The 27758-nt window shown below is 30.0% G+C and overlaps 1 protein-coding gene across 2 annotated transcripts in view; it reads left to right on the top strand.

Moving 5' to 3' along the window:
* Window positions 1–27758, top strand: part of LOC119634812 (DNA polymerase alpha subunit B) — a 119643-nt gene that overhangs the window by 35198 nt on the left and 56687 nt on the right. The window contains exon 1 of one of the 2 annotated variants that reach the window (XM_038029208.1): window positions 11369–12424. The exons of the other annotated variant lie outside the window; for it this stretch is intronic. Coding sequence (XP_037885136.1) covers window positions 12365–12424 — 60 coding nt within the window. The 5' untranslated portion in view covers window positions 11369–12364. Of the gene's footprint in view, window positions 1–11368; window positions 12425–27758 lie in introns of those variants that run through there. 2 annotated transcript variants of the gene reach the window in all.

The following is a 27758-nucleotide window of genomic DNA, read 5'->3' as shown; positions in this document are numbered from 1 at the left end:
ATATATACAAACTTATATATGTATATATAGATATATGCATATATATATATATATATATATATATATATTTATATTTATTACTTTTTTTCTTCTTAATACTGCTTAGCAATGTTGTCAACTAAGCTTAAACTTAATTATATATAATTAAAATTTTTTTTTATTTAAAGTTTTGATTTTAAATTTATGCTATTTTATCTATCAATGTCTGTAAATTTGCATGTTTTTGATATTTAATTACAGCGGATCTATTCTTAGCTTATAACATGGTTTAGTAGCATCAGAAAAAAAATACAGTTCAACTTATTTTTGTGTCACATTTGCGTGTGACCGCATAAAAAAAATCGCGCAAATCAATTATTTGCTTCGTAATACCTGTAACAAACAACTTTTCGCAACATATGGGGTGTGTTCAAAGAAGAAGGAAGTTCGTGAGCTAAGTAAATTCAATTTTTGGAATTTTTTTTTTTTTGTTTTTATGTCGGGATATATATGCCTCCAACATATGTGGTGACATTATCAGCCATTTCGGATTTTTAGTTTGTTTTTGACAGATATAAAAGCTGGACATGTTTTGGTGCGCTTGGCGATGGCTTAGATATTGATCGGTTTTATATAAATAGATATTGATGAATATTTTTCGAGAAAAATAAAATTCCATTTACGTAAATCTATCAAGTTTTATGAACCGTTACAAAATGAAGATAGGAAGCTAAAATTTGAGTCAAAAATCGACTGTTAATGCCGAGCAAATTTCTCTCTAGACTTTCTTCTCACATTTCATCTGGAGCTCCAAAGGTTCATCACAATTATCCCGAAAAGACTTTTTTAAGTATATAATTTTATCTACTCTCTTCCAAGATTTCCCTTGCCAAGCTCTTATTGATAAACTCTTTGCTTGACCTGTGCAAGATCTGTGCTTATATGGCGTTCTTTTTTATTTCTTTTCTACTTAGTCAGCAAGCAAGCGAATTAAATTTAATTTATTTACTGCCTCGAGAGGTCATCTACACTTTAAATTGTTTTCATCTCCCTTTAGATACAATAACATTAGAGGTCACCATCAGTTAGCAAAGCAGTTTCAAATGGTAGTAGTTTCATATAAGTACTTTTTCTTATTTATAAATCGCAAACTCTGCAAAAATTGTCAATTACTTATACAAAAAAAAAAGAATAATCAGTTAAGAATAAAATTAATTTAGAAAATACAATATTAAATAAAATATAAAAATTTATTTAAAAAAATAATATGAGAACTTAATGTCGATTACAATACAAATGAATAAAGTAAGTGAATATGGTGGCAATGGTTTGCACACAAACTTTTCTATTGCATCGCAAATGAACTCGAACTAAATTGACTTCAATTAAGAAAGTCTTGCAAGAATTCGCGCCGTTGAATGGTTGGCCGAAAGAGAAAAGAGAAAAGATTTTATGTGAATTAGTTGAGAGTAAATTCAAACCATATGTTGTTTCCCCATAATGCCTTCTTAAGCAGTGGGCTTGTTAAAGGATTTGTCAATTTTTCATTTTCATGTCCCGCAGAGAGGAAGAGAGTGATCCTGGCAATGTGACACTGTAAATTTATAATTTATATAAATTTGTAATCATACCCGCTTCCAATATACAACTGCATGTACTTATTCTCAATATCCATTACTAATATCAGAGTTGAAATCTATTTAATCAGATCTTCTTTTCAGTTCGTTCTCCCTATTTCGTTACATATATTTTTGTTATACAGCAGAACTTGTCCTTGCGTTAAAAAAAGCTTTCATTCGACTCTTCTTTGTTCGTGTTTTTAGACATTCACGTTCACGTTTTTTTAAAAATATGCAAATTTTCATAATTTTACGTTTTCGTTTCTCAGTGATATCCAAACATTTTTCAATCATTTATGATCGATGAGTGAATTTTTGTGTTTTTTTTTTTTTTTTTTTTTTTTTTTTTTTTTTTTTTTTTTTTTTTTAATATATTTTTGTTTTATCCACGACACGCTAAAGTCTATGCTATTAACATCGTCTTGGCTGTAAATGCACTTTTCATAAGACAATTTTCATAAAAATTGCATTTCTCATTATGTGCCTGAAGTTGATTCTTGCGAATTTTATAACTCCCAATAAATAGGACGCCATTAGATCAAATGCAACATTTTAAAGTAAGTAGATAATAATGCCTTCTAAAATCGTAAATTATGCATAAAATCAAGATTTGTAAAGAAGAAAAGTTTATAGAATTCTTGAATTCATCTCATTCATAGAATCTTAATTGCTATAACAAACCTGACGTAAATGCATTACATACAAACTATTTGCATATTCCATACAATGACTCTTATTATCTTTGACATTAATTTAATTACTTGATTATGGAATGCAAAATTATGTGTAAAAATGTTGAAGAAATTAAAAATAAAACACAAAAAATCCATTAAGTTTCAAAAGCAAATGAATATGACAAAGTTTACTTATAAAGTATTTTCTCGGATTATATAAGAAAGAGCCTCTAAGAGTGCCGCGCTTATAAGTTTCTACATTTTTTTTTTATTACTACAAGCGTGAAGAATAATATATTTCGTCATTTCTTTAGTAACAGCCAGAGACAAATATTTTTGATCGAATCGAGTACGGGTAAGATTATATTTCAATTATTTATTCTTTCAGTGAAAATTGAATTTTATTCCCTCATATTATGTATTGTTGTTCCATGGGCACCTAACGACATCCTAGAATACCAATTTTTAGTTACCTTGCCCTATGATAAAAATATTAATGATATTTATCTTGATGTCACAGGATCTACTTGTGGCTTATTTGGGGTTCTCTAGCATGATTTTAGCGATGAGTTCATTTTAGGATTTTTAGATCCTTGAGCCTTTTCCTCCAAGTAAACTAAACTATGGTTAAACTATGGCCAAATAATCGCTAACCGTGTAGCGTAGAAATTGCGTTCACTAAACGTTGTCTTCGTTTTTTGAATGCTGCACGTGCCCCATTCCACCGTTGATAAAATGCAATCTGTTAGTTCAATCAGAGAAATCTCAGCTCGCCTGCTATGTCATCTACTATGCTACTAGGTGATGTTAGATAGCGGTGCTGATCGAGAAGAGCTATAGGAAAAGTGGGTTGGAAAAATGTAGTAATGTTTGTGAACGTTCGCCTTCACAGTGGACACATCAAGTACGGCAGGAAAGATCACTGCTGATAGATTGTTGCAAAGGAGGACACCACGTTTACAAAACGACGAGTCACGGTACTGTGTTGTATGGTGGTGCAGATAACTCCAGAACGAGTGGAAGAGAACGCTGAGAAAGGCGTGGGAGGGAGGTTCGAACAGATTTTCTGTCCAACGAAAATTATTTTGTAATCTCATATAGAGAACTTCAAAGGTTACCGCTTCGAAGTATTTGAAAGGATCAGCAACAATTATTGTAGGAGGAGAAACCAGTTCAATAAAAATTTGTCAAGGAATTATTTAGACGTCTAACGTGTTTCTATTTAAGCCTAGGGGCAAACTGAGCTGCTCCCTAAGAAGTTGTGCATGAATAACCTGGAGAACAGCGTGCAAGCAAGGGAGTAACATCATCTTTTTTTTTTTAGTGAGTCAGTTGCATGTATAAAAAGCACGCATGTTTTCAGCATTGATCACCGGAATTGAACTTATTTTTCCGACAAATAGCACAGCTCCGGAGAACGTGCAGCGTATATATAGCAAGCAATGGATACACTCCGCCCACTTTATAGATCTTTGATGAATATTTCTAAATTCAATGAGTGCAACAACATAGTTCCTAATAATTATGCTGCAATCGTTCTCACCCACGAATAAAGCAGTAAAAAATGTTTAGCTGATTTTTGAACCTAGATGACGGGTGTTTACAGCCCGCTTTAGAGAAGAGTTTATTGTGTTTGATATTTTGTTTTTTTTGTTTTTTTTTTTTTTCCAACTTAGAAGTAATCTGCCCCTTATATATTATTACAATATATCTGTAGAGTTTGCGGTTATAGAATAAATTTGTGTGTAATGAGATCTTAGTGTCACTGACTTGTGCACAGAAACCTATATAATTAAATCTAAGATACGTGTATAAATAAGTGTATATGAACATTGACGTATATATATATATATATATATATGTACATCATATTCGTTTACGCTTATGACAATGTGTTCCCATATGGATATGCATGCACATGTGTTTGCAAGCACAAATAGCGTATTTACAATGATTCGATATGTTTGTATAAAGTCGTTATAAACGTGCATATATTCATTATTATGATGTTGTCGTTGACCACAATAATCATGATAATGATGATGTAAGACTACAATAATATTTTTTGACTTATCACACGTGTTACACTTGTCCAAGAAATTCAAAAAGAAAAACCTTGCAACAAACAAAAAACACGTATTTAACGAAAGACATAAGAAAAAAAAAAAAAAAAGAACAGTTAGTATGCGTTCATCATCATCAATTTGATCCGCAACATATTTCTTGTACCCATCCACTTGTAAGTACATACGCTGTATACGCATATATATATATATATATATATGTATGTGTGTGTATATGCATAAATAAGTGAACATTGCTTGTAAGTTAAGGAGAACATCCAGAGACGAGGTATGATGGTAAAAAAATGCAAGTGAGAAAAAAATTACAATTATGACAGAAAACTCAACACAAATTATGACAATTCTTTAGAAAAGAACATGAAATAACAAAACAAAGTAAATAGGAGAACAACATCCGCTTGGTAACGAAAACTGTAATGCCCACTCATTAAGGTAAATGTATGGAAATCCGCTCCGACATCGGTATCTGAAGACTTAATCTGCATAACTACAATTTCCTGATTTAGTTCGTGTGAGTTCTTGCTGTGATAGCACGGGAAGGATAACTGATGGAAAACAACTGGGAACAATTTTAATTCTTCATATGAATTTTCACGAATTTTAGAACTAACAAAAAAGCTTCATAAAGGAACTGTTAGCAATTCTCGATACGCTTTCCTGGATGTTACTGAGTATCTGTCAAACTTAATATGCCAATAACTTATGATAATGATTAGAGAAACCGTCTCATAGTGTAAGTAGTAGTGCAAGATATGCAAAAGAAAAACGAAAACCAGTAAGATTGTCATCTAAAGTTTTGGTCGCTCTAATCAAATACTCTACTCGATTATAAATACCTTTAAATAAACTCTATTCAGCATTTTTAAACTGTTCGATCGCGAAAAAATGTTTCATTCAGTCTCTCTTTACCCTGAAGTACACAAGAAAAATTGAGGAAAGCTGAACTATCCGCTGCCCGCATATGTTTTCTTTAGTATTAAATAAAATTGAGGAAATATTTAACTGGTATCGAAAATGTTTTCCACTGTTTGCAAAAGAGAGAGATACAAATAAAATGCATACAATGTTGCCTTAGGGATAACTTAGAGAAACACTAAAATTCCAAATGCAATTAGTGTGCAATTAGATAAATAGGTATTAAGTAAAGATATTTGACGTTCACTCTTATGTATGCTATTGTATGCACATATCTCAATCTACTGAGCGTTGAAGAGGCATTTACCGTCATTACGATGATAATAAGATTGCATGAGCCTAGGTAAAGCTTGTATAAACCTATTATGTTTTATTCTTATATACGCTTGTATACGTGTTTTTTTTCTAATTAGATATTTTTCTTATACACACATGTGTATGTACATATATTATGAAGTTTGTGCAGTTGTTTGTATTAGCTTTTAAATGTAAATTCAATGGCGCAAAATATTATAAAATTTATAACAGCTACATATATATATATATATATATATATATATATATATATGTGTGCGTATATATTAAGAAAAAAACTACGAAATATTTGTTTTACGTATGAAAAACAACTGCATACATTTGCTTCCCTTTTCCTGTTCGCATAGAAAGTCATTGACGCGTGCGTTCAACCCGCAGTTGAACGACTGATATTGTACTCGATTGTCGCGTATAAATATTTAATATAGTTTTTTCTTATGAGATGTGAATGAATGAATGAATGAAGAAATGAATGAATGGCTGACTGAATAACTGACAGGCAGACTGACTAACTAACTAACTAACTAACTGACTGACTGACTGACTGACTGACTGATCGGGCAACCGATGTTACACTTGAGAATTCGTTCATATATAAAAAGTCTTATGAATTTCTATTTTTATTTCTTAAGCTCACACGTTACCCTCTGCCTTTCGTATTGACGTCAGAACAGCTGGGTCTCAGTGTGGTAGCAGCGATGACTTGAAAACTACTTTTTCACATAAATTTATAAATGTTTGTTAACTATGCGGGCAGTTATAAATTACAAATTGACGATAAATAAAAGTAGTAAACATGGGCCTACATATGTATGCATTCAAATGATGATGAAATTATTGCATATGCTTCGATAGCTCTGTACGTTTGCCTATGTGTGTTATTATTATGTTCGGAACTATTTCAAGCTCACGGTTTAATTATTTATTTGCCATTTTTCTTTTGTCGGTAGTTATGAGGGAAGTTGCGCGTGTGCTTTCCTACTATTTATTACTTCATAAATAAAGATTTTTTCAATACACATTTTTTTTTTTATACAAATTTTGTACAATTTTTTGCCGACTTTTTTTTTAATTATTCAAATATTGTTAGGAACTTCAAACCATTTTTGCACGAAAAATAAGAGCTAAGGACTTTTAGAGATCCTTAGCGTTGCTCCTTGAACGTATTAGTCAGATCGTACAAACTGAAACAATATTCTGCTAGAAGCAAATTTTATCCTTTTCTAATGGTTCAGGTCGATTATTTTGTAACAGGTCTATAAAATCTTTTCGATATATTGGCGCCATCTCTTTCTTTGCTTTTTTTTGAAACTGGGTGTCCTATAGCTTCAAGACGCATTTACAAATTTGCTGTATGGACAGTTGCTAAACTACTTAAAGGCATTAAATGCAGTTATCAGGGACATGAATACATTTTCAAGATTGTCACGGAAATTTTTGGCAGGAAAACACTACAACTAAAAGTCGTCTAGAGATGATATCTTTTCGTCAATATGAGGAATCATTGGCTAATGCGTTGTATATTTATCTATTGAAATAATAATTATGGTTAATTAAAGTTAATCAAAAAAAAAAAAAAAAACATGGCCTCGAAAGTTCTTCTTATAACTCTATAAAACTCTGTTCAGTTAAGGTGGAACCTTAGCTTTGTTAGTTAAGAAAAAGAAAAGGAGATTTTTTTTTTTTTTTCAAATTCAATATAATATAACATTAATAATAAATTCGTTTTAAGTTTTCCACTTCACGCAGCTCTCCCCATAACTGTCGAATATCATATACGAACTAAGTCGAGACGGGGTCTATAATTTTCTTAATTTTAATTTTCGAACGATTGAGAAGAATATTATAGATATATAAAATACACGATACACACTCTACGATATATATTCATCGTCATATAAATCTTTATTTTACTTTCCGAAACCGAAGTGATATAATCTCATCTTCCATCGATAATATTTTTAGGCGATAATTTTTCTCGTAATCAAATATTCATTCGATTATTTACATTCACATTACTTATCGTTCAAAAGTAAGCAAATGTTTTTTTTTTTTTTCTTTTTTGTGCCTGTAAACCGTTATACTATGTAGACTAACATTTTAGTCGTATATGTAAGATAGCAAACGTTAAGGAGATCGCGTGTTGCATATTCATAAGCGATTGCGTATTCTTCTTCGCATTGCCATAGTTTTGACTTGAGTTCATAATTTAATCGTAAACAACTCACCGAAAAAATTTCTTCAATAAAGTAAAGACGTTAATAATTAAAGAATAGGTAGCAGTAATAACTTGTATTTAAACGATGAAAATGACTTAGAAAAGAATTATTTATAACTTTTTTTTGAATGTCCATTACCTGGACCGTGAGAACAACAAAGCAAGCTTGATATTAACCAATGTCTCCATATATTAGAGATATTTTTAGAAAAAAAAAAAAAAAATTTATGATCAATTTTAAGTGTTCAACTTTAACAAATTAATAAAAATAAATCCTCTAGAATCACATATGCATATATGGAAAAAGTGCAATAACTCTCTCATTTCTCATAACTTTGACGTATGTTTCACGTCATGCCGGTAGGCTTTACTAACACGAATTATTTTATTAATAATCAGTGCTATAGTATTGGTGAGAATATGCTTTCCTCATACGTATACGTATATAGATATGTATCTTTACGATATAACTTGGACGACGAAAACAAGAAATTGCGGAATAAAGCGAAAAGCAAGTAAAAGGCAACGTCATGCTATTATTGTTATATAAAAGAAAATAAATAAAATACCTAAGTAAAAAAGAACACATACATATTTAGACACACGCTCGCAAAGATATATAGATATATATATATATATATATATATATATATATATGTATATATGTATGTAACTACTAAATAAAACGTACCAAGAAAACTAACACCTTTAACTATACGATGATCGTGGTTGCTATTGCGGCGTTGACTGTATATATAGTAACGAGTAAATAAGTTTGATTCTCTTTGGCCCATGTATAGAGAAATTAGAGTTTAGAGATGTGCACATATGTGCCCCTGTGTGCTTGTTTGTATGTGTATGTATGTGAATGCAAGCATATAAGGTTGTTCTTGTTGTTGTTGTTGTTGTTGTGAAAAGATCTGGATTTCTTTGGGTTTTTTTTCTTTCTCGTTCGTTTCTTTGTATTTCTTTCTTTATATTTACTACTACGTCATCATTTTTTTTCTTGGGCTTACTATATGCAAAAGAAAAGAAAGAAATTTGTTTAGTAAAATCTTGCTTTTTAGGTTTGTTTCCTGGATTTGCGGTGGATTTATATATATTGCGTTTAGAAAGAAAGAAAGATTAAATAAAATAAAATTTACACACTGAGAAGAAACATTTGTTTATAAAAAATAATATTCTTAACATAACATTCCTCTTAAAATCCGGCAAATATAATGCGTTTAGTGAAAGGATAAGATAACCTCTTCCTCGAGTATTTGTCGTAGCTGATCAAGCAGACCTACCAGAATTATACTTAATACCGCTGCACAAAGAATTATAATATCCGGGCACTTAACACCAACACAAAGTAATTTTGAAATGGTTCAATGTCTCGCCACAAATTAAGACAAATCGTGATAATATGTATAGAAGCTTATTGTGCAGGCGAAATATAGTCTCATAGATATTAAAGCCATTTATATCTGATTGATCAATACAAAAATCGTTAAATGTTTGGTAATAATCGATTTAAACCCCCTGTTTGTCAAGGTCAGCAATTCGGTTCAATTGTGCCGACCAAGGGAAGGGGATGAAAATTGCTTAAAGAAAAAGAAGGAAACTCCATAAAGAAATGGTCAACAAAGATTTATCGTAAGGAGTGTGATCACTGCAAAGTACAAGTACATTAAGGGGAAGGTACCTCTAAGCGCTCTTTCTTTTTGAAGAACTTTCGCCTATCATAAAAAGTACTTTTTAAATTTATTATTATTATGGATTTCTTTTTATAAATCCGATAATTTTTACCAAGGCGGAACTGTATTTATGAACAACTTGAATGAAAACTTGCAAGTGATTTTCTTCCTTTAACTTTCGGAAAATTACTTACAAAACTTGGGATGAAATATTTTCAATTCTTCCATTTGGCCATCTTTTTAAAATTGCTTTTTTCAATCCAGAGAAGAATCTCGAAGCATATCGTCATCCGTGTTCCAGTATTCAGTTGCCTGTAGTCCTATTATAGTGATATTCGACTCTCCTTTGCCAATGTATAAATATAAAGAACTTTTAAGTATATTTTCGGTTTTACTTTAATTTTTTTTTGTCAATTATTTTCTACGACTCATTAATCCAAATCTCATTATTTCAAAAATCTAAAGCTCAACATAGTTTACCTACACCGCTAAACGTATCGAAACTGCACCCGTCTAAAAATAATAATTTATTAGATGTTAACCAACCACTTTAAAACATTCGCTAGAACGAGTAGATGTTTTATTGACGAACTGAATGCGATTGAGTTCATGATTATTCGTTTTTCTTGCACACAATTATTTGAGCTTGAAGTGTTTGGAGTAAGTGAAAGAATACGGATCAAAAGATCAAGTTACGTCTCTGGGTATTACAAGCTTCTCAATAAAATGAAGTAACTTCATTCGCAAAGGGGTGTCTCATAATTGAATTTATACCTTTCTTTCGCTCCGTGTATGTATTAAAAGAAAGAGCGAAATGTGTCCCCTTTTCTTATTCCTTTTCGTAATTGTGTACATACTCAGACAATCTTACTCATATTTCTGCAGAGAGCTGAATTATCCAAGACTTCTCAGTTAAACGTAATCAAAGTAAGTACTATTAATGATGTTATTGTTTTTGGTTTTCTTTCTCTATACGACCCCATCTCATAAACTGTTGTACCGCTGTGAACCTAAAACTGCAGAAGCAACAGCACTCTACCAGCAATAACGACAACACAACTGCATCGACTATTATACCAGTACCTCGACCATTTTCAAAAAATTAACGACATAAAAATATATTGGTAAACTGACTGATCGACCGGCTTACTGAGTGACTGACTGGCTGCTTGGCTCGTTAGTTAGTTAGTTAGTTGGTTGGTTAGTTGGTTGGTTGGTTGGTTGGTTGGTGTGCTGCCTGGTTAGCTGTTTAGCTGACTGACGGACTGATGTACCAACTTTAAAGAAATAAAAGACAAAAAGATCGATTGTTTGTGTACTGTTGAGTTCATATTATGTATACTCTCATATATATATATATATATATATATACAAACCGACGTTTCTTCTCCCCGATATTGTACTATATACTTGAGATAGTGGTTGTTTGGGTTCTCTAGTTGTTTGCTATTGTTGTTGCTGTTGATTTTTATTATTTTTTTGTCATTGTTTATTAGTATTAGTAGTAGTAGTAGTTGTATCGACTTTTGTGAAAAAGAAAAAAATAAAAAAAAAAATACAATTTCAACTATGGGTTGCCAACGCTCAAGCGCTTTGTTGCTACATCAGCTTTAAACTAGAGTTTAGTCTTATAAGAGTAACGTTAAGGTAAAGATCGATCGTTTAAATTAACGGTGGTTTCTTGTTTTTCTTTTTTCTAACACCACAGCAACATATTTATAATTAATAATAACGTAGAGAATTTTGAGCAGCTTATTTTGTGAACGGCTTATAAACATATATATGTAAAGAACTTCAAGTTTGTGTTAAAACAATAATGTGTGAGAAAAATTATATACAAAAATTAGAATCAAACTGTAAACTTAAAAAAAAAAAAAAAAAAAAAAAAAAAAAAATTAAATATATCGAATAGTATAAAGGAAGAAGAGAGTATGAGAGGAAGAGAGAAAAACAATTTATAAAATTTTTTTTTTAATCAAAATCTATACGGACTGTGTGTATTTAGTGGTTTTTATTGCCGTATACTCTGTAATTTGATATTCTCTAAGAAGAAAAGAAAAGAAAAGCAAAAACAAAAAAAAAAAAAAAAAATGCGAAAATAATCAAATTATAAAGAATTTACATTAAATTCAATTAAACGAACATACGAACACGCTATATACTGGAAATTTGCCGCCTTTTGTTTGTGTGTATAAGATGAAATTTAATACAATGCACTATATACATATGTATAAATACCTACATGTACATACATGCATATATGCAGACACTTACTCACTACCCAACTCTCTGTTATGTGTATATATATATATATATATACCTACGCGAATGAGAAGATAGACTTTCCTCTCTGTGCAAAAAAAAAAAAAGAAAAAAAAAGAAAGAAAGAAACAGAAAAAAAAATGATCTTCAAATAACGCCACTGAAGAAAAGAAATCTTACAATCTTTAAAGAGAAAAACATCAAATTATTGAAAAAAAATTCTGAAAACTTTTCTTACTAACTAAACTAACTCTTACGGTAAATGCAAACAAATTTTTACCGAAAATTTGAAAAAAAAACAAAGAGATTACAATTGCTTGTTGAGTAAATAAATAGACTGCGATTAATTTGTTCTCTTAGAGAAAAAAAATTTATTTATTTATTTATTTTTTTTTTTCATTATTTGGAGACTTACCACTACAACACAATAAAATTTTTAATAACTGTGGAGCTTCTCTCTTACCTCTCATAACATTCTACAATTTTTTTTTTTTTTTTTGTCGTTACATTTCAGTGTGCTCGCGCGCGCGTGTGTGTGTGTATGTGAATATACAAAAATATATAGCATGTACATACCAATACACTGGCAACCAGTATCTCAGCGTCACGGCTTATGTGAATGTATAACAAAATTTGTGTAAAAATATTTTCTCTAAGCGTGGTAACCCTAGAATTTTTTGTAAGCCGAATTTATTATTTTTCTATACTACATGTCTATATATCTATATATATATATATGTATATATATAATCGTAAGTTTTTTTTTTTTTTTTTTGTCTTTCTATTAACTAAACTGATTGCCTATTTATTACGTATAACATTTATATGAATATTTCATTGTTGTAAGAAGTTATTTTCATCGTTTGTTTATTTATTTATTTTTTTTTTTAGTTAAATGGAAAGGGTTTAATCGTTATATATTCTTGATTTATACATATATATATATATGAATTTTCTTTTTAATTTGTCATTAGGGAACGTATTCAATATTATTGATAGATTACAATAGAATTAGTTCTTAAATAAAATGAAAGTACTTTGGTGGTAGGATGAAGTCAACGTATTTCATCGATAAAAGAAAATGTAAGATAACTAGCAAGTATTTTAAAAAATATTGAGCCTTTGCCAAATTGAAAGCCATAATCCATACTTGTATCATATGTTTATTTCCTATTCACATAGGCTGACGTTTAACACGAACAACAACGCAACAATTTTTCGTTTACTTATTAATTGAAAATTTCAATAAATATCAGATTTTGATTAACTTTATTCTGAAAATTAAAATAACCACAAGTTTAAGAAACAAGCGTTAGCTTTTATGAAGAGAAAAAGGTCTTTCATAATATCAAGTTAGAAATAGGTTGAACTTGTACTTACACGCATGTCTTTGAAAAAATTAATTTTTTATTTTAAATTGAAATTCGAGACTAAAAATGTAATCTAAGCTTTTTATATATTAATAATAATTTTATCTCAGAAAAGTCGTATTTCATTTACTTATTTATCTCAGCGAAGATTTCGATGCTTTTTGGGTGGTGCGTGTGAAAGATGTTTAATGTGTTTGAAATTTTTTTAATAATTGCTTGAGATCAATATTTGAGTTTCTGTTAATCACCATTTTCGGGAAGAGTATAGTTGACTCCAGTTCTTGAGCGATACCTTGAGGTTAAGCCACTCTCGTATCGCTTGTCCTTAAGGGACTTCGTGAGCACAAACGGATTTTGTGTAAACTAATGTTTTCCTCGATGAAACGTGACATTCGAATATATGGGCTGTGGATTCTTTTCCTTTACATTTCCTTCTTATCATTCGATTTCTTACTTGATTGAAATAAGTTTCATATTAATTCTTTTAAAAGATTGCTGAAACTAAGAAATCATATAATGACGTGGCTTAAGGAATGTGGGAAATATTTTAGAAAATATTTATTGCTCCATTCTCGTCCTAGACGTTCTGTAATGTAGAAAGACTTATTTTACTACTTTTGAAAGCTATAAAATATATGTAGTTATGTTAATATTTAAATTTACAAATTAGTTTAGTGTGTAGTCTAAGTGTTGAGAACGATTTATTCATTAATATTCTTAGTCATCGTTTTTGTAATACATAATTAGTTTTAAGCTTATCATCGACGAACGAGACTGTAATAACTTCGTCATTCCGTTTAAAAATTACCAACCAAAAAAAAAAAAAAAAAAAAACTTAACCACATAATCTAGCTTAGCATATGATTTCGAAACTTTTTCTCTCTATATTCGATTGCTCGTTTTTTTCCATCATTTTTATTCGCTTTTTTAAATTCTGAAATATTAATATGAGAAAATGAATTAAGTAAAAATCAATTATAGGTTTTTCTTCTTCTTTTTTTTTGGGCAGAAAACTAAGTGTTCATTGGCGGGAAGACATCCATGGCACCTTATTTCAGTTATGCTACTATGTGAGAGCAAATTTTTCATTCAGCTTCATAATAATGATCATAAAACCCCTCAGATCTTTTCTATCCCTTCTTCTTCTTCTTTTCAATTCAGTTCAGTTTCACTAATTAATTGCTTTTCTCAGCATAAATTTCGATTATTGAAAGTATGCTTCAAGTGTACATATCAAGTGACTGGAATTTTTAAAATTTTTCCTACTATTTATTAACTTTATTTTTTTGTTCTCTATTTATAGAATTATGATATTTTGTTTATCAAAAAAACTTTAAGAATATTATACAATATTTACTAGAATTGCAAAATATTATTCAATATTTTGAAAAATTGATAATACGCATTTTTCCCCCTTAAAAGCTTATCAACTGTTGTTGTTGGTTTCTTCGTATTCTTAGTAATAGTATATATTTAAGTAGCATGTATGTATATTTTTAAAATAAGAAACACAAAAAATAACAAACGATGAAAAACAAAAGAAATAAAAAACAAAAAAAAGGCATTTTGATTTCCTTTATATACTTATATATTTATTTATTTATTTATTTTTATTATTATATTTTTTTTTTTTATATAATTACATATATAATTTATTACCTCGCACAAAATACTGCTGTTTTTAGTGAGTGAGGGTCCAGTGTTTCACATGGTTTTTTTCAGATATTGTGACTAGATCCACACTCATTAAAAACGGTTGTTTATATCTGGTGAATTCTGTTCTCGCTATTCAATTGTGCTGTGTTTGTCGTTTCATTTGCCTTTTTTTTTTTGCTGTTGCTTTTTATTCAGATTTAATTATTTTATATTTTTCTTTTCTCTTGTGATAAGATTACGTACAAGAAAGCAGAAAAACGTGCTTAGAAAATGTAATAACAAAAAAAAAATCATTGTTATCAATGAAAGGCGAAAACAAACTTAGGAGTACTAGGTATGCAATGATGGGTGAATAAGTGTATAAGTGCTTGAGAATGGCAGCAACAAACTTGAAAGTCTGTTTTTTTTTTTTTTTAAATTGGCTTCTTTTTTAGTTGAGGACAGGACAGGATAGGAGAGGAGAGGAGAAAACTTTAATTAAAGATGTGTTTATTTAAAGGGCACAAGGTGTTCGCTTTTTCTTAATTCTCTTTAATGATTTATATGTGAGACTTTTCAAGAACAACTGCTTATAATTAGCAGAAGTAGTTAGGGCAGATTGGTTTTTATTTTAAATAGCCTAACTATTCCCTTTGCTCTATGTTTAATCTAAGAAAGAAACAAATTTTTGTTCTTATGCTTGCGCAATTGTAGAGTATCGAATAGTCGAGTTTAACTGTATTCATTAGATTGTTTTAATTTATTCTCTTTAAGCTATTCGTTCCCCTTTTTTGAAAATGTTTACTTATCAAATTTCGATATATAAAATAATTATCGTAATTATCTGTGGGTGGGAAAAAAAAATTCCTAAAGTGAAGTGGTTTTATAGGCTTCTTGTATAAAAATTCTACTAATCTTCTAAAAGCATCAGCCGACTTCTTGTTCTTCTTCTTCGGTTATTGAAATTTCAATGAGGGTTGGTTTTCCATTGTTTTTCTCCTTTTTGTTTATTTTGTTTTTTTTCTCATAGTTCTCAACGCTCACCCAAATGTAACGCGATGTTAATGCGATGAAGGACAGTTGCTGCATACTTTGACATTCTTCTAATAATGACAAACAACCCCCTTCTTTATTTTTTTCTTGTTATGTAAATTTAGAAATAGGTTTTATTGCGTTATTCTCGTTCCCTTCTTTTCTCGTCATCGTTGGATACGTTATTTACTTTGTTTATAGTCAAAATCTGTTTCCTGTTTAAAGGAATTTTAATGGAAATTGTTTATGTGTGTATGCATTTATACATTCACGCACACGTAATATTTTATAAATTATAAATATTGTTTTACATTTTTTTGTTGCGTTACATGCCAAGAAAGAGAGAAAAAAAAAAAAAGGGTTTATAAAGCGTGAAATTTACTTCTTTTTGTTTTTCATATTATGTGTTTTTTTTTTTCAAAAACCATGCGAGAAGAGCACCTGTCTCTGTTATAAAAATTTTTTAATTGTTTGTATATGTAAATAACGGTCATTTCGAAATTCGAAAATAAAACTTTAAGAGAGCATTACTTTTTTTAAAAAACAATTTTAAATGAATACGAAGATTACGTTAACAGATGCCAAAGTATTATGAAAGCAAAATTCATTGCCACGTTCTCACTTATAAGAAATTTGATTGAAGAACTATCCGCATTTAGTTTCACGGATATAATATAAATCTTTTTTACTTACTACTCCTTACTTAAATTGTTTTTTATTTTTTTCTTAGAATAAGATTTTTGAAGTTCAACATGTTCTCTCTATTGTTAAAGTGACAAAAGAAAAGACATTTTTCGTTTAATACAGGCTTCGTTTTGTGCAATTTTTATTTATTTCCTATCCATCTAGTTTAAAATTAAAACTATAGTTAGGAACTTGAGTAATATCTTCAATATTTTGAACTTGTAAAGCGACCATAGACATTTATCGTTTCAAGGAAATTTATTTGGATTTTCCTTCGACGAATCACTCGTCTCTAGAAGAAATGATTCACTAGCTTAGCTTGAAGAGCAATCAATAGGAATTGTTTTTGACGAAACCTAACATAAATACTGGTAGGATTTAGATAGTGCTATATTTAGTTTAGACTTTCATACCAAGACTAAAAAGCTTTATCACTTTTCCAAATCGCTTTACGATGAGTAATACAGTCAGACCTTAAACTGCTGGTCATTATTACCAACCACAATAGCATACGAGTAGAGGAACTTGTCATTCGCTTTCACTATGCTTAATGGCGACGATTGAGGCTTATGGACTTTACGATAGTAGCACCACACGAAAGCATATGAATGCGGCCGTACTGTTGAGTACGTAATATGTACCGTTCTAGGTGCACACGATACATGTTTGATAACTTTGCGTTTACAGGAAGAAATGATGTATTTTTTGTAATTTTAAATATTCGTACAATAACATGCTCCATACAACAACAAAAAATATATTCACGAACCACAGATTTAGCTAATGACTGAATAGCCCCGAAGATCGTGTGTACCGTCTACAGTACACCGTTACATCCCCATAAAACACTATTGGCAACAATTACTATTTAGACCTTACCCACCAGAACGGCTTAGTAGGCAAAGAGTCTCGAGTAACAACTGGGTTTTGGGGTTCAAGTCTTAAATGCGATTGAGTTTTCCAATTCGGTAACAGTGCTTTAAGACTTTGGTCTTAGAATTTATTCTCTGGCTAAATTAATAATAATAATAATCTTGCGATTTAGCGTGCACTGAAAACAGTGCACGTGGCAGGGAAAGTGTTAAGAGAAAGTTCTTGAAAATTTGGAATAATTATTGTTTATAGCAAAACAAAAACTTGAAGTTTTTCCGCCGCCAACCAAATTAATTGATTAATATATAATTATTAATCCCTTTTTTCGCGAAATATTTTGATGTGTTGTTAACACCAGTTGCCAGTCGCCGGCTGTTTTCTTAAGTTATAGATTAAACATCGGTGGTTGGGTGGTTATAAACGGTCTTGCGGACTTTCGATGCCGTGAAAAAAACTTTTAGAACTCAATCATAGATTATAGTTTATCTCCGACTGCGCAATTCAGCATAAACAAAATATTTGCTACAATTTGTTGTTAGTATAGATCTAATATGGATCGCTATACATGATTTTTCCTTTCCAAATTAACTGATACTCAATTGAAAAATATATTTAACACTAGAACTACAGCTTGGGTCAATATGGGCTTTTTGAATATTTGAGCATAAAGAAAATGGTTACAAAACACTTTCCAATAAACTAGAGAACAAGATGCTCTGTAACGAGATCCATACCAATGAATCTCTTGCGATCACATAAAGAAAGATTAAAATAATGCAGATTCGACAATAAGTAGACAGTCTTCTGGTTTGACATGATTGCTTAATTCGTTCGTATTTTTTTTTTCTTTTTTTGTTTTCTGCTTAGTTCGTTAATCTACTTTTGCTCTCAACGACTTTACTAGCACTTTAGTTGCGGCAATTAATGTTAAAGAAAAAAAAAAAAAAAAAAAAAAAACTAAATGAATACTCCAGCATAAAAGTGAAGTAATTATTTAATATGCTTTTTATATATGTTATAATTTTATACTCACACAAATTACATTTTTCATAATTACTCAGCTTTTTTTTTGTTTTTCTTACTTGTCTTTAATTTTTACCATGTCAAGCCATTATGTTTTTAAAAAAAAAAAAAAAAAAGGAAAACTTTTTATAACGCTTCACTTCTGTTTTTTGTAGAGCTTTTTTTTCTACATACATATACATACATATATATATATATATATATATATATATATATATTATTTTGGAGTCGTTTTTTTTTTTTTTTTCTCTTACTGTTATTACATTATATTTACTTTCCTTATTTGTTCAGATATTCCTCTCATTACTTCATTCGACTTGAATTGTGTAAGCCAAAGCGAGCGAAGCAAAAAAAAGAAAAAAATGAAAACCAAGATTTATTTATACGATCAGTTGTTTTTTATCTTTGCTTCTTTTTGTTAGTTACGTACATCAACGTGCATGTATGCATGTATGGCTGCTCGCTTCAATATTACGTATGTTTTCTTTGTACAATTGCATTATTATTATTATTATTATTATTATGGTCTTTAACAGACTTTCTTTAATTTTATTTTCACTTTATATACCATTCATATCATATATGTATCGGTATATATGTTCGTTCCCCTTCGATAAAAAAGAAAAGATGAAATAAATATATGTACGAATGTATAAATGTATTGCTGCATTCGTATGTAGGGTACAATCTTTGGTTATCTTTGGCTCGTTTCCTTGTCTGTTGATTTGTCTGCTAATGTTACACGTATAGCCACACATACACATATGTAGTCATTTATATCGTTTTTCTTCATTTTTGATTTTTGTCATTTCTTGTCCGGGTCTCTCTTTTTGTTCTTCTTATTCTTGCTTTTTTTCTTCTGCTTCTTCTTCTTCTTTTTTTTTTTTAATTTCAGTTTAAATTTTCGTTTTTCTTCTTTATTTTTTTTATTATCTTTACTATTCTTTTTCTTCTTTAGTTTGTGAACTCTACTACACTTCCATAGCATATTTCATTTCGTTTCGTTTCGTCTTTTTTTTTTTCTTTTCTCTTTTCTTTATATCACGCATCCATTGAATTTCTTATTAAATTGATTTATAAGTTGGTTACTTGTTACTTAAACAGTTTCTGAGTTTTCTTCTTTTTTTTTTTCAAATCCTAGCGCTTTGTCTCTAGTACTTCTCTTTGAAATACAAATTAAGTTATTGCGAAATTTTTAAATTGATTTTATACAAGTAGAAAATGTCAGAATAAGATTGACAGATTGTCTGTCAAGGTTACATACGTACATATGTAGAAAGCAATATATAAACCTTTACATCTCTAAATATCTTTATATTTTTCATTTTTATTTTTATATTAATTGTGTTTGAAATTATTCTTTATTTCCCCGTTGATTATCCGCAATTCTAATTTATGGATCGACATTTTTGTAAATTCAAATTGACATGAAAGGCATAAAAATCATTTAATCCTGATTTATAACTAAAATGCTTTTGTTTTTCATAGCCTGTAAATGATGTTATAGGTGTTTATTCAGCTTGCTGATTATGTAATAATTAATATAAAAATAATGGAAATGTCATTTATTGATATAATTGAACAACTTGTTCTTAAATTATATTTCGGTAAAAAATTCCTACTTTCTACCATTCTTGTTGTTGTTGTTGTTGTACAGAATGTACAGGATAATCATCGGCATGATATCTTTCGCGTCTAAATTATTGAAAAAAATGCTTCCCATATCTAACTTTTCGCTCGCATTTACTTACAGTAGTTTTGAACCTTATGATATTCAAGATTTGATTCGCTCGTTTACATGGGTCCTAATAAATAAAATACGTATATAAAAAAAATCAATAAACAAAAAAAAATAATAATAATAGAAAAAAATTAGAAAAAAAAAAAACAAATGTCTAGATCGAAAACAACCGTGTAATGTACAACATAAGTAAAATCATTCGAGTCTGGCCAAGCCGAACTAATGCAATTTTTCATGCAAAGGCATATCTTCCATAAAATTCTTTTTACATTAGCGATTGCTCGAAGCGTTTAGTGGCCTGGTCCGAACTTTTTGATTTGTTAAAGATTTTATTACTCTTCACCTATTTATTTATATGTTTATATTCATCATTAGAAGAAAGAAAAAAACTAAACTTTGCGTACAACATGTAAAGGTTTACTTATTATAAGAACCTTAATATATCATGGACTGATTTCCATCATAACATTTTAAAAATTAGATTTTTTGCCATATTCTTCATAGGGAACCTGTAGACCATAGACCTGTTTCCTCCAAATTTGTTACAAGATAAGTTTTATATGAAATTATTATTATTGATAAATTTTTACTATGAGATATTAAAAATTAAACTTTTTTACCATATGTAGTAGAATAGTAGTAGAAAGTAGTATAAAAGTGGGAAGACCAAAAAATCGGCCAATATGAGCTATATTTTTCAAATCAATAAAGGCTGTCGAAGCCATTTTTACTCAGCGATGCTTCTTCTAAGGCATTATTTGGAGAGCAGTTGTAACGGTCATTCAATCCAATTCATTTTCAATACTTCATTGGGTCAAACTATCTCAGCATGTCAAATTTTATCAAAACGTTTCCGTGATAACGAACTATACGTTGAAGATAAAAATGCATGGACAGAAGGACTGATTTAGAATATGACTTGAGATCCATGGATGGGTCTATCGGAAATCCTCCAAGGCTACAAAAATTTTCATGGGAATAGTTCTATTAGGTGGTTGCTTGGTGATCATCTTCTCTCTTCAAAAAGGTATTTAGTAAGAAAAATTGGTACAATGTTGTTGAAACTGTTCATTTATTGACTGCTAGGCTGCCCAAAAATTCTTTGAGAGTTTGAGCTGGGTTTTCGCCCAACAAGTCTTGCAATTCACTTTCAATTCAAACTTTTTTGGTTCTCCAGGTTGTTCTTTATCATTGATATCAAAATCATCACTTTTAAAACCCTTCAAATCGAAACCGATAATTCCAATGTGGCGGAACAGCATCACCGTAAGTTTCTAAAAGTATTTGATGAGCTTCGGCAGTAGGTTTTTAGAAATTATACAACAAAAGTAATGAATGTCGAAAATTGCAATTTTGAGCGTTCCATGATTAGGAAAACTTTTATTTTTGGTAGAGAAAGGTCAAAATGATTGAATTTCATCGTTATGTAGCCAGGTATTCCTCATTTCTTTTTCATTTTTATCTGCAAACTTCGCTGGCCAAAATTAATGCAATTACTTAATATATTCTGTCATGTTTACAAGCAGGTCCTGTAGTGCGTCCAGAGTTTTCCCAAATGTTTCTCTATGCTTGAAGGGAAAGTTGCAGTGAGTTCAAGATCGAGGCCTACGTTTCAGAATGTTTTTAAACAATTGCAAGATTCTGCGACTGCCTGTTATATGGTTGAGGGGAAAGCTCTACTATATAGGGCAGAAACTTTTTTAATTGCTTCACTTTAAACATTCATTATTTTCTCTCAATCTAATTGACGAATTAATTTCAAATTATTTATAATTTTATTTATTTACATGTCAGCGCTTGCATATTTTATGATAGCAATTTCGAATGAAATATTATTGCTCTCGTCTCCGTCTGCCCGCCCAATAGTAAGGATATTATCCTCCTTATACTTGCAAGTCGTAGAAATTCGCATTGAAGATTTTTATTATATATACATATGTTTTATCGGCATGATATTTTCATTTGGTTTATAGCCACATTCATTTTCTATTGGTCATTGAAGATTTGAAAGCATTTAGTAACTCTTTTAACGAATTTATTTCAAACGATGATATCAAAAAAATTTCCAAAAAGGATTTTTTTTTATATATAAATGGTCTAAAAAATTGTAAATTAAGCTTTAACTATTTCCTGGAAATGACAATGAACCCGCTTTCTCTATTAGCACACGAGAAAACATTGATTTTGCTCTGTTTGATTGAAAAAAAAAAAAGCAAAAAACAAAAACATTTGTACACAACGCTTCTCACACCTTGTGCAAAAAAAGCTTTAATCATTTAATAATTATATTTAATGAGTATTTTTGTCGAGTTAATCAAACATCAAATTAAATACTATAAGTTTGCATTTACACAACTGTTAATTGTTTAAACTTTCATAGAATAACAACATATAACGCAGTTAGTTAAATTTGCTTGCGCTTAAGGTGATTATTGATTAACCTGGCAATATGTAATGGGTCCACGTTTATTACAACCGCAATAAAGTCTTATTATTTGGATGCTGATGTAAATTTAATTGCGTGTCATGTTAAGGCAGGCAAGAATATATAATGTGTTACTTACAACAATTTGTATCTTCCTTTGTATAGTAATTGAACAGAACACACACACAGGTACTCGAAAGGGCAGTCATTCAAAGCATGTCTCTTATAGAAAGGATGTCCCCTAAGGAGTGGGAAGAGATAAATACGGACCACCTGATTGATAAGGCTTATAATCCAATCATTCAGGGCATGTCTCTTATAGAAAAAAAGTCTCCTAAGAAAAAATTGAGAAGAGATAGCCAGGGATTACCTAATAGATAAGGGTTATGCCTTTGTTGACCGAGTAATCACTATAGTTACAATCACAAACCAATCGTAATTAAAGTAAGGTCTACCGCACTGGGAATTTGGAAAGTACTTCGACGAGTAAAACTTAACTTCCCGATTGTGGGTCCGCCTTAGATATGGGTTGCTAAAATGCTTAGATTATAAGGCCCTCGATATAACTTTACGCGTACAGCTAGTTTTATATTCACGCTTTGATAGGAAAAGAAGGTTAGGAAATATCTGCAAAAATTCCAACGAAACGTTCATTCGAAACTGGACGCTACAGCGGACGAAGTTATCCGAATTGCAAGGAAATTTTATAAATATTAAAATAATAAAACGACACCATGCGGTGGGCCCTGCGAACGCCTTATGTGCAATTGCGAAATATTAAGAGAAAAAAATAAAATTAATATTAAAAGAAGTAAATAAAAATATGTGAAATGGGTCTCTAGGTAGGAAGAAGCGTATGATGAATTTTTCCGATAAAAATAATAATTATTTATTATTGCAAGCATGATGGCAGCTTTTTTGCACACTGCTGTAAAATATGAAATAACAATATCGCCGTAATATATATAGAGAACAAAAACGTATTGCCATTAATTAAATAGTTTATCCGACTATAAAAATAGATTTAAATTTTAATTAAAAAGTAATTAATTTTTTTATAGTTTGAATTTTTCTATTAATTAAACGAAAAGCGTGCCTAGACGTTATATTTTATCAATTCTGGAGGAAAAATAATTTATTTATATTTTGATATAAAAAAATTAATCATTTTAATTAAAGCTATGGGTGGAGGTTTTTTAATGCACGTATATGTTGATTTAATGCATTTTCAATATGTATAAAATGTGATTAGAAATCAAATATTATATAGCAATTTATTGACTCGCATATAACTAACATATAATGTTGTCAACATGCAATTAAATTTTTGTTTGTTGCCTCCCGTCGTTTTTGTTACTGGCAGGTGAAAAATTCAATTCAAACGTTATTGCATTTTTTAGACGTACAAAATGAACGAACGCATAAATGTAAAACGATGTTGCTCCGAAATATGGCCTTTGGCAGAAAATCTAATAACCAGCTTTGTTCTCCCTGCCTATCAAATACATATTTACAGCTGAAAATTGAATACAAAATATATTATTATTATATATGGTGGTTCATCGTATCATAATTTTATACAAATTTTGAAATATTTTATCGACAGTCAAAAAATAGACGACTTAATTTTATGTTTAAAGGCATGTCAAACGAATTGTGAAAAACAAGAAACGCAAAGCCTACAGTTAGGTACCTTACACATCATCATAAAATGGTAACAATTACGTGTTGTTGGCCTCTAAGGATTTTAAAATACACCCACGTTGTCCAAATTCGGTAGAATTGAGTTCCTTGTCAATTTACTATAATGAACCAATTTTCATCATGAACTATGTAAAGTTGGGGCGTTTTACCATACAAAGATTTATGCGAGGGGACTCGAAAAATGGTCACACCTGAAGCAAATTTTTCATACCAATTTAGAAGGCCGAGCGCCAGCGACTTTTGTCGAATAATTTTAAAAATTACATTTCGTTCGAAAAAGTTAAACCAATCTGGAAGATTTTCAATAGCCTTCGTACTTGGGTCCAAGCACGTCAGTGTGCCAAATTTCATTAGAATATCTCGAAGATTGCGACCTGTAAGTTAAACATACAATGCAGACATTGGACGGATAGAGAAGACTAAATCGATCGGCGTGCTACATACGTCCGCACAAACTTAATGCCACAAGTGAAATACATAAAAGTGTGCGTCTCTTCTAATTGTCTAGGTTCACTTTTGCCACTCTGCAGGGCAGGCATCGGTCGAGAAGACTTGAAGACTATGTCATATCACAATTGAGAACGTGTTTCTAAATACATCGCAAAACATAATTAGCACTGGAAAGCATATGTAGCAAATATGCAGCAGATGCGTTACATACACACAGAGACAACCACATTGTTGTATTTTCCTGAAGCCGTAATAGATGTATTTATAATATATAATGAAGTCACTGTCGCACTGCATTAGTTATTTATATTCCTAAAGAAGGTACATTAGCTAACAGCCGTTGGCTGAGCAACATCCCAGAGACATCACAATACAATCATTGGCATTAAAAGCTTTGTTTTCTAATAAAACGACGATTTTTTTATACTGACTGTTCGGATTGAGGTCGGATTGCAAAGCTATAATAAGAAAAAACACAGTACACTTTGTAGGATCAGTGGGCAGTCACAACACAACTGTAGGTTTGTTTGACTAGATTATTAGAGCTTAACTTTCGTAAAAACTTTTAAGTAAACGGGGTTTCAAAACATTAGTCCATCCGAAAATAGATCGCATAAGAGTTATACAGATCTCTGCAAGGCGATCGAAACTTTAGTGTAGCTCATTGGTGCAGTTATTTAAATCTTCGAGAAATGGTGTCAATCGGACAAGTTAGACACACATATAAAAGTAACATATGTGCCAATAAGTTCATAGGATGACATACAGACCTGGGATACAGGCTGGGATCGGCCACACACATGAAATGTATTCAAATTTCATAAGATTTTGAAGATTAGTTTCCGAATTGTACTTGTTTTACTTACTCTATACGCAAAATTCAGTTTTTTTTTTCTTTTTTTACAAAAACAAAAGTAAAGCGTGACAGTCATCTATATATCATCCTATGAACTTATCGAGTGTGTAAAAATGAAAACTTGAACACTGATACAAGATTCCCCTTAAATCGCATATAATGTTTTTATCAGATTTGTTTTTAATTTGAAATTCAAATAATTTAGAAGGAATTTCATATTTAAATGCATTGAAATAAACGAAAAGAGGAAGCATAGTAAAACTATTGTAAAATAATCGCTAGTTTTTTTTTTAGTTCTATATCACTGTAATAAACGTATACACTTGACATAAACCTATAATTTGTATTAAAATTTGAAAAAAAAAAAAATTATTTTTTTAATACTTTTTTTTTTTATGATAATTTTTTCATATTTAGTTTAATGCTTTAGCAGAATTGTATCACTTTCAGACAGTAATATGTGCGGGCACATTATCCCTTGCGTTGCCTCATTACCATTAATTTGTTTGTTAATTTTCACCCTTGAGAAGGTATTTTTGTTTATTAATATTGAAATAAACAAAAAAAAAAAAAAAAAAAAAAAAGCATTAAAATAAAAAAAAAAAATGTAATTATCATAAATTTTAATGTAGTCATGTTACGCACTCATGCTAGACAAAAACAAACAACAACACCCTGTATGGTAATTTCTTTTCTCTTATTATTGTTGTTGTTGTTATTATTACTATTCATTTGATTTCCTTGTTTCTCTGAATTATTATGTAGCTGTTCAGTACTATTGTTTTCATTATACTTATGTGTATTATAATTTTCACACTCGAGGCTTATGTTTATACAAAAAAAAAAAAAAAAATTAAGTTCGTTTGTTGAAAAAAAACGAAAAAAAAAAAGAAAGACGAGTTGAATAAACTTTAAATTAGTTTTATTGCCGCGTTCAAAAATTTTTTACGTTAACATTTGATTATCATAATCATCATAAACGTTAGAGAGAGGCAAACATTATTTATATTAATACTGTCATTATATAAAAATATCTAAAATGTATTCTAAGCTGTGCTGTCTTTTTCTTTTTTTTTTTTTTTGTACGATTCGCTTCATTAGCACAGACAGACTTACATATGTCTAGGGGTGTACATAGGTGTACATATTAATAACAAAATGTATTTCTCAACACAAATAATCATTCATTCATTACCTGATATCAACATATTGCATATGTGTGTGTGTGTTTATATATATATATATATATATATATATATAGCAGGTAATGCTGATAATAAATTTCAAGCGAAATTACTCAATTACTCAAACACTATACGTTTTTTTTTTTTTTTCGTATTTTTTTGTTTTTTTGTATTTTGTTTTTCAAAATCATTCATTTGCAAAGTGGAAAAACAAAAACGCTTCTGAAATACCGCAATATTCATAGTTTCCGTTGTAACTGAGGTGGAACTTTATTCACCGACCACTAAACTAAACCATCATACTATTATCATTAGTATTATTGTTGTTTTTACCGCAAAAAAAAAAAAACTACTCACTATACTTTGCTGCAATAATAACGAATAACAAAACAAAAACAAGAAGATAAACATTGTTTTATATGGTGTGACTCACTTGGTTTGCATTTAGTTTTTTTATATTACTTTAAAAGTAGGGTTAAAATATAACGAATTGATCGATTTATTGGTTTAAGATCTATATATAATAAATGAGAAGAAAAAAATTCAATGCAAGTAATGATTAATGATGGCGCTAACCAAGCATTTTTTTTTTTTTCAAGTCCTTTCAAGAACTTTGAATTACATATGTTTTTCAAAAATAAAATTCTTCACAAGAAAATATCTGAAAGTTCCCCTATCTTTTCCAAGAATAGATTAACAGAGACAGAGAAATTATACATGTATAGAAATTGACGGTGATTTTAGTCTTTTTTTCATATATATTTAAAAAGTAATTATAACATTTTGATTTATTGCGAAACTATAAACTTATCGTCAACTTCGATATCTGTAATCACCTGGAATTCTAAATACATAGATTTCTTTCATCGTTGTATTGTAATTGAACTAAATCTAATCTTATGAAGCCAAAGGGATTTTTATAGAACACTAAAAACCAATCAAAAAGATGCTAGAGTTCCAGTTTTGTACGAGTGCCCTGCTTTTCTCCTGTGACAGTCTTTTAAAAGAAAAACAGTTACTATAGTGACTTTCTCAG

This window comes from Glossina fuscipes, unplaced genomic scaffold (genome assembly GCF_014805625.2).
Source record: "Glossina fuscipes isolate IAEA_lab_2018 unplaced genomic scaffold, Yale_Gfus_2 3, whole genome shotgun sequence".
NCBI classification, from domain to species: domain Eukaryota; kingdom Metazoa; phylum Arthropoda; class Insecta; order Diptera; family Glossinidae; genus Glossina; species Glossina fuscipes.
This window is presented reverse-complemented; position numbering and strand designations above follow the sequence as displayed.